We start from the raw sequence: 15,710 nt of genomic DNA on the forward strand, positions 1-15,710 counted from the left end.
CCACGTGGGGTTCAGAGTTGTGCTTCACTCTGGCCCAGTGGACAACAACACCATGAAGATTACCTGCTGGCTGGAATGTCACGGTGGGGGGGGGGGCGCACCACACCCAGATATGGCTGAGGCTTTCCATGACGAACACTTAAGGACAAACACTCCTGCACCCCACGAGCTACACACTCGCAATACGGGCAGTGCCACTAGCGCCCCAAAGCAGAAGTGCCCTGGGGATGGGGGAGCCAGGCTCTGCTCTAGCTGCCAGGTGTGGCTGAGCCCCACAGGGAAAAGCCTCATCTTTTGGGGTGGTGATCCGGGTGACCTTCCCTGTACAGGAGGCACCTCTGAGAGGAGCTGTGGGCTCTGTCCTGCCGGCTTCTTCTGCCCCGGCCTGGGCCTCAGCTCAGCCACCAGATCCTGCATGACTGACTCCGACTGGCCCTTGGAGCCCACAGTTCTCCCCTGCCCTCAGGTACTTCCTTAGGGATTGCAGGAGGGAGCTTAGTATCCCAGGCCTGGGAGGTAGGAGAAGCAGCCTGGATTGAGGCTGGAGGTTGGCCCTCAGACTGGGGGCATCAGTATGACTCTCAGCGCATCAAGGGAGGGATCCCCAACTCTCCCAATCTCCCAGGCCCCTGTCCCTTACTCAAATGTGCCCTGCTTTCCACCCCTACATTTTAGTCACTGTGGCCTGAACCAGCCCTAGGAAGAACTGCGCTGACCCCAGAGCTGCTGAGCTCCCAGCCACACCTGGCCTGGGCCTCAAGAGTGCCCCTTGTGTCCACTGTTCAGGGTCACTTCTGCCAACTCAGGGCTGCATGGCCTACCCCTTGCCACCGCGGATACTACCAGCCCTCCTTGGGCTCAGACACCTGCCTCCTGTGTCCAGCAGGCTCTTACTGTCCACATCCTGGCAGCAGGGTGCCTAGGCCCTGCCCAACCCACACATACTGCCCAGCTGGTAAGTGCACAAGCCCTCAGCTCCCCATCTTTCCCATGCTGTTTTCTTTCTCCCATGCTCCATCTGTGTTAATTATTGTTTATTTATTCATTCAAACCCAAGTCCCATTTTCCTGTACCAGGCACTGTGCTCACAGTAGGTACCATGTGAGTAGGCTCCTGCCCAGCCTCCTCCCTCTGCCCAGGGCTCCCTCTGCCCACCTCTCCATCACTGTCCTTTTCCTCATCTGCTGCCACCCTGTGCTCCTTGCCTGCATCCTTCCTGAGAGCTACAGGGGCCCTAGACCACAGATGTCAGACCATCCCAGCACCCGTTGAGGTCCACAGGGAGATAACACCTACATGCTACACAGGAAGGCTCTGGATGCTGAGATGATGACCTAACAGCTTCCACAATGGTGCCCCATGTGCCTGCATTGGCTCTGTCCAAATTTGCATCCTGCTGTGCTGAACATACTGTATATGGGCCACATACAGACACACGCACACATGGATATTTGCACACCTATGCTCACACATGCATAAATACACACACACACACACACACACAGTCTAGCAAACAAATACATATCCACACATTCAACATCCTTCTCATGTCCTGGGTAAACTGGCAGAAATCTTCCTAGTAGTTCTTGAATGTGTTTCTTTTGTAAGTGTGTGACCCTAGATGAAACATGTATTTGTTCTTCATGACCAAAGTGTTCAAGGCACATGAGCCCCTTTTATGTGGTGGAGCTTTAACCCAGAATGTTAGAATACCTAAAGGTCAAAGATGACCCGTGCTCCCTGAGATTGCTTGTTGTGCAGGCCCCATATTGGCTGATGGTTAGAAGAGGGGACATCCCAATACAAGGAACAAAGATAACAATTAGGGGCCATGCTCTGAGAACTGGGACCATGGCTATCACCAGGGCAGGTTGGGCTGTGGACAGAGAACTGGCCATCCAACCAGCATCACTCACCCACCCCAGTAGAGAAGGAAAAGAGGCAGGCTGTGGCTCCCAAGTGAGATTGGCTTTGGTGTGGACCAACAAGATTCAAACTCCATTGCACAGAACTGTAGAGTATAAATGGGACACTGGATACCTCACCCAGGTCCTTGGCTGGATGCGTGGCCTCCTCACCTCACTGCTATTTGAAGACCCTCCACTGTGGTTACCCTTTGTTACAAGCACTGACCTTGTCCTCTCTTCACAGAACAGTCATCCTCTGGGCCACCAGTCACAGGTCTGAGGAAACAGCATGAAAAACCCATTACCATCAGGAGTAGGGGCTGCATGTCTCTGAGCTGAAATGGCCTCAGCCCCTTAGGGTGCCTCTTTACTCCCTCCTTCTACTCCTCTTCCAGGAACCTGGTCCCCTGTTCTGTGTCCCCCAGGGACCTTCACTCCCCAGAATGTATCAGGCCTCCAGAAAGAGGGCGACTGTTCCACCTGTCCCCCTGGTCACTACTGCAGGTCAGTCACTACCTCTGCTCTGTCAAACCATGATACCCAGCCTGCCACCTATCCTGTCCAGAGGCTATGCAGAGTGAGTGGGGAGCAGATCTGCATCTCAGAGGTCTCTCAGAATGGCCCTGCCCTGCAGCAAACCAGGCAAAACATAAGCACATTGGTATGGATGCAAGGCAGGCCTCCAGCATTTGGGGAAAGCAAGCATCGCAGTACTAAGACCCACTATGGTCATCAACAGAAGAGCTGTCCCATTTTATGCAACAGTGAACGTACATCAGAGCAAATCATTTTCCACTTAAAAGGTGGCAACAGAGGTTCCTCAGGCTCCTTCCTGAAGTTCAGCTCCCTCTGCTTGGAAAATTCATCCAGAGGTCTAGCCTACTTTCTCCTGCTGCTGAAGTAGAGATCTGACTCATGGCTGCCTCAGAGCCTCAGACACTCAGTAGACCCCAAGCGTCCCACACAGTACAGGAAACAGGCAGAACACCTGCAGTCCCCTGCCATCCCCATTCCCATGGAAACTGCAGCAAAGTCACCAAATGCTCTGAGAGGGTTCATCTTCCTAGTGGCATCTTGAGTCTTGCTCCTTCAGCACTGTACTTCACAACTCAGTGGAGAAAAGACACGCAGAAGTCCGCAGCTTGCTGGTGATGTGCAGAGGGCACCGCCTACCTGATCTGGCCCCAGTCTCAGCCTCCACTGTTTTCTGCTGTGTCACAGTCTGTCCGTCACTCTGGGCACATTCATGTGACCCCAGGGGAGAGTAAAAGTGCTTTACACTATGAACCACAGAAAAAACTTTCAGCCAAGGGGTGGTTCCCTCCAGTGTAGGCCCAGATCAGACCCTCCATCTCAGACTCCTCCTTCTCCCCTCTTCTTGACAATTAGGGTTGGACAGGTGTGGGGGAAGTGTCCTGCTGGTTACTTCTGCCCTCCTGGTACCTCTGAAGTGATGGCACCAGGCTCCAGGAAGTCCCAGACCCTATGCCCCCAAGGACAGCTATGCATGGAGCAATGCCCACCAGGTAACAGTTTTGCTTGCCACCTAACATTTGTGTGCATGCACATGTATGTAACAGGCACATGCATCCCAGGTAATGCACACAGTGACCAATGTGACAAATACACACAGTCAGTGGGGCCAGGACTGACATTCAGATCTCTTAATCATGGACAATAAGATCACCCAGGGTCCCCTGTCCACAAATCCCCAGAGCCCTGGCACCATCCTGCATCGTGACTCTCTCGTTCTTTAGGGTTTTACTGCCCAGAGGGCAGCGGAGAGCCTATCTTGTGTCCCCCTTACACCCTGACGGCTACCCCAGGAGCCCAGCAGAAAGAGGACTGTGGGCCTTGCCCACCTGGGCACTGGTGCAGAGCAGGTGAGACCATGGGGTAAGAGGCCTTGAACCACAGCCTGGAAGGTGTTGGTTCCTGCACAGAACCCAAGAGGCTCTGTGTGGGGAAGAAGGTGAGTGTAGCCCTCACTCTGCAGGAGCACAGACTGCACAGCCCTGCCCCGCTGGCCACTACTGCCCCGGAGAGAATGAAACCCACCCAGGAGCTCCCCAGGCTTGCCCTAAGCACACCTACCTGGCAGAAGAAGGAGGCCAGAGCCTGGCAGAGTGCCTTCCTTGCCCCTCTGGGTACCACTGTCCATGGCCAGGTGAGAGCCCCTATGGAGGCTGGATGAGGACACCAGGGGAAGAACAGGGAGAGGCCTCGAGGGGACTCCAGGGAGACTCCTGCTTTGCCTGGTGCTTTTGCCCCCAGGTCTCTCTTCCTTCAAAGACCACCCATGTCCTCCTGGCCACTGGTGTCCTGGCACACATGGTGCCCTCCCCTGTCCTCCTGGCACCTTTCAAACAGAACCAGGAGCATCTGCACCAGAAGACTGCGAGCTCTGCCCCCCTGGCTACTACTGCCCTGACAGTGAGCTGAGGGGCCAGGCCAACGTGTTCCCCATTCCCTGTCAGGCTGGGTTCGAGTGCCCAGCAGGTGAGCTGGAGGGATCTCCCATCCCCATACTGTAGGTCATGCCTCTTCCATCACCCACCTGTTGTTTCCTCATCTCAGGCCAGAGGCTCTCAGGGCTCCCTAGTGAGCCCGGGTCGCAGGTATGCACAGCTGTCTATTCGCCCTAGTGCTGCCTCCCAGACCTCAAGCATCACAGTCAGTCTCTGATTGGAATCTGTGCTACCTGCATCTCCCTAAACCCAACATGTCTTCCAGCCCCGCCCCCCTCTCGCCTAAGTCTGCCTCATAGAAACAGCAAGTTCAGTGAATGTTCTCCAGCTCAAGGCACAAGGGAACCCTGCTATTGTGTGGAGCAGGAGGTGTAGAGGTGGGCTGTGCCCTGGGCTTTTCGACCATCTCACCCACCATCCTCAGGGAAGGGGACGAGAAGAGCTGGGACATGCAGCTCTGACTGGGGCTGGCAGAAGCCATCCGAGGGCTCCCTAGGTGGCCTTGCCTGTATTCCCTCTTCCATACCAACCCCACCCACGCAAGGTGTGCCCCCAAGCAGCTCCAAAACCCACTGCAGGAACTTCATGCCCTTCAATCTCCTCTGCTCCTGGATCCTAATCTTTACCACGCTCAGTCTCCCCCTTACCACACGATGATCTCTCACCCTGAGCCCCCTCCGCCTTTCCTTGTCCTCACACTGCCCCCACCACTTCGGTGCCTCCACTTGGCCCCACATGGGGAGGCCCCTGTTCTCACAGCCCAGGGCTTGCCCAGGCTTCCACCAGCTGCTGAAAGAATTTGGGGTGTTCCCAACTCATGCCCATGGCTGGTGGGCTCCTCTGAATCCTGGCCCCTTCTCCCTCAGGTGCTGTGACTGAGGTTCCCTGCAGGGCTGGCTCCTATTGTGGACCCCAGACTGGGGTCCCCCCACTCTGCCCAGAAGGGTTTGCCTGCCCTGCTGGCTCCTCCTCCTACCCCGACCCAGGGCAACGGTAAGTCTCTCCCCACCCATGTGTGGGTATACCTTCCTCTATCATGTGATGCTAAGCCTCCCACCCCAGGGAGACTCTACTCCATCCCCAAAAGTCTAAGCTGCCCTTAAGAGTATAAGTGTAAGCCCCTGCCCCATGCATTTCAGAAGCCGGCCCCCTTTTATTTTCTCAGTGATTCCAACGAACTGGCAAAGCCCATAGACCAGTCCTTGGTGACCCTTACCTAGGGTTAGAAGCTAGGCCCTGGGCCTCCCTCTGCCCCAGGAAACAGAGTATGAGGAGGTCAATTGCACTGAGACTCCTTGGTCAGCCCCCAATACCATTCTGTGTGGAGTAACTGCATTTAGCAAATAAAAATACTGGGTACCCAGCAGCATTTAAATTTTCAGTTCAACAACAATAAATTTTTACAAATAATGACTCCTGCCATATCTGAGACCCACTTACCCTTAAAAAAGGCTCATAGTTGATTTAACATTCAAATGACAAGCATTGAGATCAGACCTGCTCAGCCTGACTGTGTCCAGGACCCAAATTCCAACAGTCAAGTCTGCCCCATGTACTCTTCTGCCCATGACCTGATATTGTTCAGTCGCCTGAGCCCAGCTCAGTCTCCTCCAGGAGAGTAGCTCCAAATGGCAAGGGACAGTAGACATGGGCCACCCAAACCCCATCTGGGATGATATCAGTCTGCCTTCCCCACCGGTCTATACCCCAAGCTAAGGATGTAGGGAACTGTGGAGAGAGGAGATGCCACAGCCCTTAGTCACCAGCATGACCTGGGCCTGGCCTGTTCTCTGTGCAGTTGTCTGTTTCCCTATTACTGCCCCTTGGGCAGTGCCCATCCTCGTACGTGCCCTGGGGGCTCTGAGGCCCTGAACAGGAGTGGCCTCAGGGTCTCTGCTGAGACTTGCTGCCAACAGTGTGCAGCTGGCACCTACCATAGCCAGGCACTGGATGCACTACCCTGCCAACCCTGTCCTGCTGGATTCAGCTGCCGCCAGGGTGAGTGCCCAGGGGTGGGAGGGGGTCCTGCCAGAAAGTGAGGGGTAGCCCTGGGGCAGCAGAGGACTTGCCTGCTGCTTTCTCTCTCAGCCAGGCCAACTCCCAACACAGTCCTCAAAGCTTGGGGAGGGGTGGACATAAAAGAGGCCACCGAGCAATTGGCTCCACATCTACCTCCAGATTAGGTTCATGAGACTATAAATCACAGTGCGCGAAGCCTCAGGCACATGAGTGTGTGGGGACTGAGGGCCCAGGTACTTGGTAAATGGGACAGCTACTGCCCTATGTACCCATGCAGGCAGTGCCCTGTCCTGCCTGACTGAAAGGGAAATGGAAATGTACTGTGCTGCTGGAAGACAGGGGACAGCAGGGTCTGGAAGACACTGTCCCATCTGCTGCATGCCTGCCCCACCCCGTGATAGCAAACGCATTGTCCAGACTCCCCACCCCTTCTCAGTCCTGCCAGAGTTCACACTCCGATTAACCTCTCCTTTCTCTGCAGGCTCAGAGAATTACCACAGCTGGCCCTGCCCAGTGGGCCACTACTGTCCTTCGGGGATTCCCAGCCCTAAACCCTGCCCAGCAGGGACCTATAGAGGCAGCAGCCAGGCCAGGGAAGCTGGAGACTGCTCGCCATGCCCTGAGGGCACCTACAGTGCACTGCCTGGCCAGGCAGGCTGCCTTCCTTGCGGAAGCTCAGCTTTCTCCCCACCAGGTGATCCCAGGACTGGGTCTCCCCGATGTGACGGTTGTTCTCCTTTATCTTCTGCAATCTGAGGGCCCCCAGAGCCAGGGTGTGTCGGAAGAGTGGATGTGTGAGAGGATGTGTGTCTGAGCATGTGCCTGTTCCGAGGACTCCAACAAGCACATATGTGGATGACCGTTAGCCAGGTCACTGTCAGGTTCCTGTGGGTGAGAGGACTTCTCTAACTGTAGGTAGCTCCTCTTGTACATGCTGGGGCACGAACAGGGTCTTCCAGAAGTCAGATGGTTCCTGTATCTGCCAGACAGGACATGTGTCCTACAATCACAGGGGACTGGAAAGTGGCCAAGATAGTGACAGCAAGCAGGATTGCCAACCCCAGGTGAGTCTCTGAAGCCTCAGGACAGGCAGGCACACAGGAGGGAGAGTGAGTGCCAGGAACCTCACACCTATACTTTCTCCACCCTTCCTGTGCATCTGAAAAACACACATCAACCCAGTCATGGCTTTGTTCAGCCTAAACTCTGTTGAGAGCCCTCAGTATAGACAAGGTGCCGTCCCTTCCCAATAGTTTGGGCCTGAGTCCTCTCTGTCATTAACTGGCTCTGCCTCTACCATCCTTGTTAAGGACAGGGAACCTGTGTGCCCCTGGGTTCCCTCTCTCCCTCCTCTCCTGCAGCCAACACCCAAGTCTGGTGTCTTCTCATTCCCTGACATCCTCCTAAATTAACTCTTTCCCCTCCAGAGAAGCCAGATGGCCCTCAGAGCCAGGACCAGGATGCCCTCAGCTGCCCTCCAAACTCTCCCATACTTCCTTTCTGCCCCGTGAGCTGACTGGGGGTCCTGGCCTGCCTCCTGCCTCTGCAAGCCTGAAGAGGGGAAGGGGTCAGAGGCAGGCTTTATGTTGTAGTCAGCCTTCAGGCAAAGGGTGCCTTCTTTCACAGAGACCCCTAGACTCCTTTCTGCTCTCAATAGATGACTCCCTTGTCCCCCTCACCACGCTGGCCCAGGGCAGAAGCAGGCAAAGCTCAAGTTCCTCATACAACCACATGTGGGTATGCTCGGGACCAGCCACAAATATACCAACTTCTCATGTTCATTTTCCCTCTCATTGGTTTTACATTTGAATCTTAATACATCATTTCTATACAGTACAATATAAGTTATATTTTTGCAATAATTTTTTACTCCTGATGGAGGCACAAGCTGATTTGGAAACCATGGGCCTCAACAGCAGGGCCCTCTGGATGTGTCTTCCTGGATGTCGTCCCCAGGGAAGATGGCCATAGCTCTCTAGTTCCTCCCTCCTGGTCTACACTGTCAGGAGGCCACACAGGATAATGCAGGAATGGCTTCAGTGAATAATGCTTCTTCCTGCAGACCTATCAGTCCAGCCATGGAGCTGGTTCACTCTGATCATCTGAACTGTGGCCCAACTTCTGAGTGTCCCTCTCAGTGTGATGGCACAGCTAGTGTCTCCACCAGCTCCACCAGGAAGCCTTCCCCAATTACACCCCAGCTAGAGCCCTAGTCATCTCCCAAGGTAGCCACTTTCTGGTCTAGTCCTAAGCCTGCTCTTAGCACAGTGACTAAATGAGAGCCCTGAGTCCCTGAAATGTTCTCTGATGCCAAGAGCCACGCCCCCCAACCTCCAGGGAGACAGAGCCAAGGCCTCCTGCTAACTCCACAGGTCTCCCAGCGCTGCCCACCTGGAGACATCCGCCTGGCTGCCACCCACAAGTGTGTGTCTCCCCAGATGCATGACTGTGATTCCTTCTGCCGACCAGGTAGTGGGGAGCTCAGCGCTGACCTGGGCATGTAAGTAAGGATGGCTGCCCAGAGCAGCAGAACCTTTGCACGCAGGTTCTTCCCACTCCCAAAGTTCCCACCTAGAGTTGAGATGGCCCCAGCTCTGCTGGGACACTAAGCTGGTGGGAGCCCCTCTAGAAGCGATCCTGAGTCAACACTCCCGAGGAGGCCTGGCCTGGCTGACACCAGCCCTGGCAGCAGCCAGAGAGGAGCTTGTTCCAGGGAGGGTAGGGTCTATGCTCCAGGCCATGTGATAAATGCAGGCACCGACCCTGAGCACGTGCTACCCTGAAACCTCCTCTATGCCTTGAGCACGGATCCTCCTTCTGACCCGTTGACTGAGCCAGAAAGGGATATCCTCTGGACCTTCTGGAGCCTTCTAGACTGTACAGGTCTCCCTGGCTTCCCTCAGCAGGATAAACAAATAGGGAATTCTGAGTACACCCTGGTCCATGCTAGTTGTGGTACTAGCTCCTGCAGCCTGGCATAACAAAAGCCATCACCAGTGCAATGGCCCTTTAGGAGGCAGATAGCTTGCCTTCCTTGGAGAGAGGGCTGAGGGGCCCTCTCTATCCTTCCTAAGAGGCCTTTGCAGGTTGAGCTGCATCTGGGGTGAGGGCAACATCCCCATGCTGCTGAAACAGCTTTTCATACTTTCTCTCCTCTGTAGCTGCCAGTGCCGGGCGTATGTCTCAGCTGAAGAGCTCTGTGACACCCAGTGTCTAGCTACAGCCCCTCAGCTTTCCTTGGCCTGGAGCTCCAGCAAGAAGTTAATACTCAGCATTAAGAAGAAGGCAGGGAATATCATCCAGAGGGTGAGCCTCTCTCAGGGAAGGCAGGCATGGGAAAGCAACCTCTGACCTCTTGGGACAGGGGAGATGAAGCCACCCAGCCCCTGAAGCTGCAGAGAAATAGGCACCAAGCATAAAGAAGCCAGACAGTGGAAGGGAAGGCCCACGCTAACAGTCTCCTAGCCTGGCTTACTGTCTGTGGGCATTTCTGTTCACGTCAATGCCTAGCATCCAACCCAAACACCAGAAGTAACCACAGAAAACATGAGTATCACTTTACAACAGGGGAAATGAGGCCCAGAGACCATTCAGCATGGACATCTGAATGATGTCAGCCCTCCAAGCTCAGCCTCTGGCCACAGGGCTGGACTGTCCTGTGGGCTCAGTGATGATGGCTACTGCTGGCTCCAGGCTCCAGTGCTTCCTCTGGGTGGGGGCTGTGGGAAGCAGGACCTGGTCCTGATGGGGCTGGCCCTGTTTAGGGTCTTGCCTGCCTGCTGCCATTGATGAATGAGGGCATGGGAAGAGTCCTGATGCTTTCTGAAGAGAAGCAGGGACCAGGGTTCCAGAGGCCGCTGCACAAGTGCCAATGAGAAGCTGACTCGAGGGAGATGAAGGCCATGACACTAAGCCCTAAACACTCCAGAGGCCAGTTGGAGCTCTTTTCCCTTGTTGTCCCCATGCTGCCTGGCACTAAATGCTGCATCTTCTCAGGAGGTCTCTAGTACTCTGGGCCCTGACCAGCCCTTCCCAGGGAGTGCCAGAGTCTACTTGATCGAGTTTGGCCCCCACGGAATCTTTGGCTTCATCATCTCCAGTGTGGACATGGTTGGCTCCTTCCTCCAAGGTGAGCTGAGGAGGAGGTACCCAGCTGAGCCTTCTCAAAGAGGTTGAGGGAGCAAGGCATGGTTACGTTCTTCCAGGGAGGGCAAGGCCCTTTAAGCCCTGTTCATGGCCTCATGCAAACCTTTCAGTATGTCTACAGTATTGGGAAGCAAAAGTGTGGCAGAGATCCCAGAAGGCCCCAGAGGAGAGATGTTTGCATGGAGGGGTCAGGCTGGGTCTGTTCTTCTAGGAGGGTGAGGTAGGTGGGGTTGACAGGTGAACCCATACCTCCCAGGTCTTCAGCATGCCTTCCCCAAACATTCCCAGGAACCCCTGCACCCAGTACCCAGCCTCAGAGACTCTATCCAACCACAGGCCCAAGGCACCCCTACATTAGTCCCCACATTCCAAACCCAGTGGTCTGCCTGGCAGCAGGGGATGTGATCCTCTTCCAGCTCCATATTCTCCCCCACAGTGAGTGTTGCCTTCGAGTGGAGACTTGCATGACTTCCTAGCCCTGCCCTCTCTCCTCCTCTGCCTGTGATCCCATATAGAGACCATGTTTTTGCAGGAGGAAATCAGGCCATGCTGTGCTCGCTTTCAGCTCAATTGTTGATTTTCCCCTGGGCCTGTTGCTTTACCTATAGATGCAAGTAAAGGAGCAGATGCCCCAGCTCCATCATTCTGAGTTCCCTGCAGTCCAGGGACCTGGAAGATTTCCATGCACTGGGGATAAAGGGAACTCACCAAGGGAGGCCCCAGGCCACCCGCAGACTGTCTTCAGTCTGTGCCACACTGTCATTCTGCAGGGCCTATAACCCTACAGAGCTACTCCTAAAGCTCTGCAGTTCCTCCCACTGGGCCATGTGTGTTAATAAGGGATGTCATTTTGGAGATAAGCTAAAGCATATCATTTCCCTGGGACACCCACCCCTAGGAGCCCCACAGAGCAGGCCTAATTCCTCCTGCAAACAGTCCTCTGCAATGGAAGAGGGTGCTCGGCTTCCTTCTGGCACTGACCCTTTCCACCTACCCTCCCATCCTTACTCTAGTCACTGATCGTTACTTTGGGGTCCTCAGTGGGAGCAGCAGGCATCCCTAGCCCTACCTCCCAGCTGCTCCCACACAACACTGTGGCTTTGTCCCACCCAAAGCCACTGGGTTGGCTCCAAGGGGTCTACAGACCTAAAGCTATGAAAGAGATGGAGTAGGAGAATCAGGGGTGTGGGCTTACATAGCTCAAAGAAGAAAGTGAGCTTCATGTTGGATTCTGTGCTTTGGCCTTTCCTATCTCACTGGGACCTGAGCAACCCCACCCTCCCAGAGCCTTGAAATTGTATCTACATCATGAGCTCAGTCCCACTCCCCTCCTCCACACTGGGGGCCCCCTCTTGGGCAAAGACACCTGTGCTTCTGTCCACCCCCGAGTGGTCTAGTCCATCCCTTAGCTGCTCCACAGCATGCTTTAAATCACAGCTCTGCACCCGCTCCTGCTGCATCATGGTGAGCCTCTCATGTATACTGTGCCAGCCCATCAGCTGTTCTCACAGAAGGCTCCTGAGGCCTGGTGGCCCTGCTCAGGAGCATGCAGTTATGTGGGGCCCTCTGCAGGCAGAGAGGAGAAGTTGCCCTGGTGCCAAGACTGCTACCTCCATCCCATGCATGATATTTCATTGCAAAGAAGTCTCATTTCCAATCTCATAAGGCCTGGGCACTGAGCTCTTGGATCTGGTCTGCCCAGTGTTGGGGCTGGGGGGGCCACTGAACCCCAGCCCAGCCCTGCTTGTATTCCTCAGACCGTTCAGCTAGTCACTACCCTGTGTACCAGAGGCAGCATCTGCTCAATAGCAACCCCCACTGGGACTTTGGAGCCTTCAGAAGACTCTGCCACCTGGTACAAGAGACACAGTTCAACCTCTCAAGGTAACAGCAGCATTATCTGGGAGCTGGGGACTGGGGCATGTGTTGCTGACCCTCCAAGTCACAGCCTCTTTCTAGATGGGCAACTAGGAGGACTGGGAGTGTGCATCCCAAGAGAATCTTGGTAGCTGGCTGGCCTCTGGTGCCCAGCTGGGTGGGGACTCCCATCGGTCTAGGCATCATCTTCAGCTTAAATGGACCGGACTGTTTCTGTGGGGACAGAGGCCTGGCATGGCCTGAAGACACCCAGCCCAGCAAGGCAGTCCCCCACATTCTGGCTCCTTTACTCCCTCAGGTTTGCCCACCGGTTCCTAGATCCAGGCACATATGTATTTCGTGACAATGGGCAGTCTGAGAGCATTGCTGTGGTGCATGTGCAGGAAGAGGGGGCAGTCTGCAGCCCTGGTCTGGCCCCCATTCAACCCTCCTCCCCATATCAACTTGGCAGGCTTGGCATCCTCCGGCGAGAGCTGCTTCTGGCCCCAGATTGGGCAGCAATCACCGGTATTAACCTGGATAGGGCAGCCAGGACTGAGGGTCTGGAGGGCCTCTGTGTAGCAGTGCCACAGGTATGAGTCAGCCCTTCTGAAGTCTGGGCATAGCCCCAAGGAAGACAGTTAAGTACAATGACATAAGCATGGTGGAACACATCCTTGAACAGGTCATCATTTGCAGGGAAAGAAACCTGGATTGCTTCCATTTGGCGTGGCTTATCTTCCCTCCCCACCCTTTGGCCGATAGTCAGCCATCTGCATTGAGGCAGAGTCCTGAGATAAGGAGAAACTCAGCCCTGCCCAGCAGTAGAGAGGATGCTACCCTGCCATGTCTGAGGCTTCAAGGAAGGACTTATGTAGGCTTGGTAGCACAACTCACCCATGCTCATACACACCCACTGTCACAGTTACACACTCGTGGCAGGAGGGGCTGTGGGTGAGGGAAGAGCTTCCCAGTGAGAGACCAAATTATTGCAAAAGGGAACTCTGAGGAGTTAGAGCTCAAGAGAGCAGAAGGAGGCCAGAGCCTCAGAAGCAAATGCAAAATTCCCCTCTCCAGGATCCCAGGAAGGCTGGGGAGGTTCTAGGAGCCCATAGTGAGCCCCATCCCTTCTCATTGCCCACCTTTTCAGGGATTCTTCTGGCTGCTGGTTTGGCTACCACACTGCTGACAGGCCTGGGCCTCCTACTGAGACCCTGCCTGCCCCAGGTATGCCCCATGCGAGTCTGGAGGCCTCAGTGGAGAAGTCTGAGGTGGCCTCACTTGCTGACTGAGCATGCACACCTGGAGGACAGGTGAGTCTCACCCCATACACCTGTTTCAGCCCCACCCCGCCTGCTGCAGCACCCTCTTCTGAGCCAGGCACTGCTGAGCTCTACTTTGGCCCAGTGGGCTCTGGACTGAGCACTTTCCAAAGCTGCCCTGTGAGATGACTCCACACAGAATCCTGCACATTGGCATGTGTCTGGATGTCAAAGCTGGCTCTTCCTTCCAGCTTTCTCTTCTGTGAAGACCTTGGTCATCGGGGCTCTGGGGAAGGAACTGAACCCAGGAAGAAGGCCATGACCTGGGGTACAGGTACTATGCTGGGCTGCAGCCAATCCCTTTCTCTCTGCCCAAACTTCCTCCATACCCACACCAAGCACACACTCTGGGACACTATCTGGATCCAAAACCTTAGGTGCCCGTAGCACCAGTAGATCGTATGTATCATGTGTCCATCTGACCCTCACATCAGAATTGACAGTGGAGGTTTCAAGGTATTGTCCTATTTTAAAGACAGAGACTGGAGCCCAAGAAATGCGAGTGACTCACTGAGGCCCTCAGCTACTATGATACGTATGGAGGGAGGCACAAAGTTTGAGGCAAAACTCTTTGATACTTACTGTGCCAGTCAAAGAACCTTAGTGCAATACAGGTCTCTGTTCATCTCAGGGGTAGGAATGAGGATTGTGCTACAGGGTCCTCCACATGCCCATCAGTTCCTCAGAACATAGGACAACCTGGGAGACTCCCAACTCCTCCAACTCCAATATGTTGTGCTATTTTTATCATTTTTGATATAACTCGAAAATGGGGATCATGAAGCCTCCTGCTTTAGTTTTATTGCCCAAGATTGCTTTTGCTATTCTGGGTCTCTTCTGGTTCCATGTGAATGTAAAGTTGTTTTCTCTAGTACTGTAAGAAATGCTGCTAGTATTTTTATTTGGATTGTGCTAAATCTGTGTATCTGTTTTCGAAGTATGGCCATTTTGACTATATTGGTTCAGCCTATGTAAGAATGTGATATCTCTCCATTTTCTGATGTCCTCTTTCATCACCTTTGTCAGAATATTATAGTTTTCATTGAAAAGGTCTTTTACTTCCTTGGTTCAGGTAATTCCTACGTATTTAATTTTTCTTGATGCTATATATAAATGATATTATTTTCCTAACTGCTTTCTCAATGAATTCATCATTGGTATACAGGAATGCTCTTGATTTTTATGTGTTGATTTTGTATCCTGCTACACTACTGAATTTGGTTATTAATTCTAGTGAAATTATTTGGATCTTTTATGTAGATCACATCATCTGCAAATAATGATGATTTAACTTCTTCCTTTTCTAAATACAAGTCCCTTTCATGTTTCTTTTTCCTGATCAGTGGGGCTAATGTTTTGAGCACTGTTTTGAACAGGAGTTGTGACAGTGGACATCATTGGCTTATAAAGGGAAAGCTTTCAGTTTTTCACCATTGTAGTATGATATTGGCAGTAGGTTGGTCATTAATTGCTTTTATCAGATTGAGATAAGGTCCTTCTATACCCATTTTCTTCAAGCTCTTGTCATGAATATCTGTTGGATTTTGTTAAAGAGAATTATTACTAAAAGGTATTGTCTTTTAGTAAGGCACGTGATCCACATCCATGGAGTTGGCCAGGGGAGATTGTAGCTCTGAAAGTTTTAGAGTTTCCAGGTCCTCAGGCCAGCTCTTTCTAATCCTTTTCAGAGTTTCTTTAATCATTTCATACAAACCCCCCCACCAGGCCTTCAGCAGAAATTTTCTCCAAGATTTGTTAAAACTTTTCAAGGATCTAATTTTTATGTGGCACTTTCAGCTATACTAAATAAAAATTGTTCTTCTTAGGTTGGATAAATGTGCAGGTAGGTACAGGCTGTTCACCCGCCTTACCACCACCATGTTTTTTAGGTAGCTCGTCCATCTTTAACTATTTTCTAACTTATGTTGTGATTTCCTGATTGATCTACTAGATAAGTGTCCTGTTTAATTACCACTTTTTTTTTTTTTTTT

General features: G+C 53.2%; 2 protein-coding genes across 2 annotated transcripts in view; both read left to right on the forward strand.

The window, feature by feature from the left end:
• The first annotated feature begins 112 nt into the window (after positions 1-112).
• Positions 113-13,029, forward strand: LOC104868870 (multiple epidermal growth factor-like domains protein 6). Its single transcript, XM_033759858.1, has 15 exons — positions 113-466; positions 1,762-1,870; positions 2,303-2,411; positions 3,297-3,433; positions 3,665-3,790; positions 3,904-4,074; positions 4,182-4,406; positions 5,242-5,368; positions 6,174-6,373; positions 7,310-7,458; positions 8,767-8,894; positions 9,556-9,700; positions 10,391-10,523; positions 12,298-12,424; positions 12,717-13,029. Exons 1-15 carry the CDS (start codon positions 113-115, stop codon positions 12,994-12,996), a joined length of 2,520 nt encoding a protein of 839 aa, XP_033615749.1. The 3' UTR covers positions 12,997-13,029.
• Positions 13,030-13,633: 604 nt separating this feature from the next.
• The window catches only part of LOC104868869, a 21,319-nt gene continuing 19,242 nt past the window's right edge, over positions 13,634-15,710 (forward strand). The window contains exons 1-2 of the mRNA XM_010633857.2: positions 13,634-13,710; positions 13,911-13,993. Of these exons, the coding sequence (XP_010632159.1) occupies positions 13,634-13,710; positions 13,911-13,993 (160 nt within the window). The remainder of the gene's footprint in view (positions 13,711-13,910; positions 13,994-15,710) is intronic.

Source organism: Fukomys damarensis, unplaced genomic scaffold, assembly GCF_012274545.1.
Source record: "Fukomys damarensis isolate Sample0158 unplaced genomic scaffold, DMR_v1.0_HiC HiC_scaffold_38, whole genome shotgun sequence".
Classification (NCBI taxonomy): domain Eukaryota; kingdom Metazoa; phylum Chordata; class Mammalia; order Rodentia; family Bathyergidae; genus Fukomys; species Fukomys damarensis.

What these genes read in the sequence shown, in the direction of transcription:
- LOC104868870 (XM_033759858.1), top strand. Translation starts at nt 113, where the DNA reads ATGGCTGAGGCTTTCCATGACGAACACTTAAGGACAAACACTCCTGCA. An exon ending in CAGTTCTCCCCTGCCCTCAG is followed by an intron (nt 467 to 1,761) that starts GTACTTCCTTAG and finishes CTTGTTGTGCAG; the next exon opens with GCCCCATATTGGCTGATGGT. An exon ending in TACCCCGACCCAGGGCAACG is followed by an intron (nt 5,369 to 6,173) that starts GTAAGTCTCTCC and finishes TTCTCTGTGCAG; the next exon opens with TTGTCTGTTTCCCTATTACT.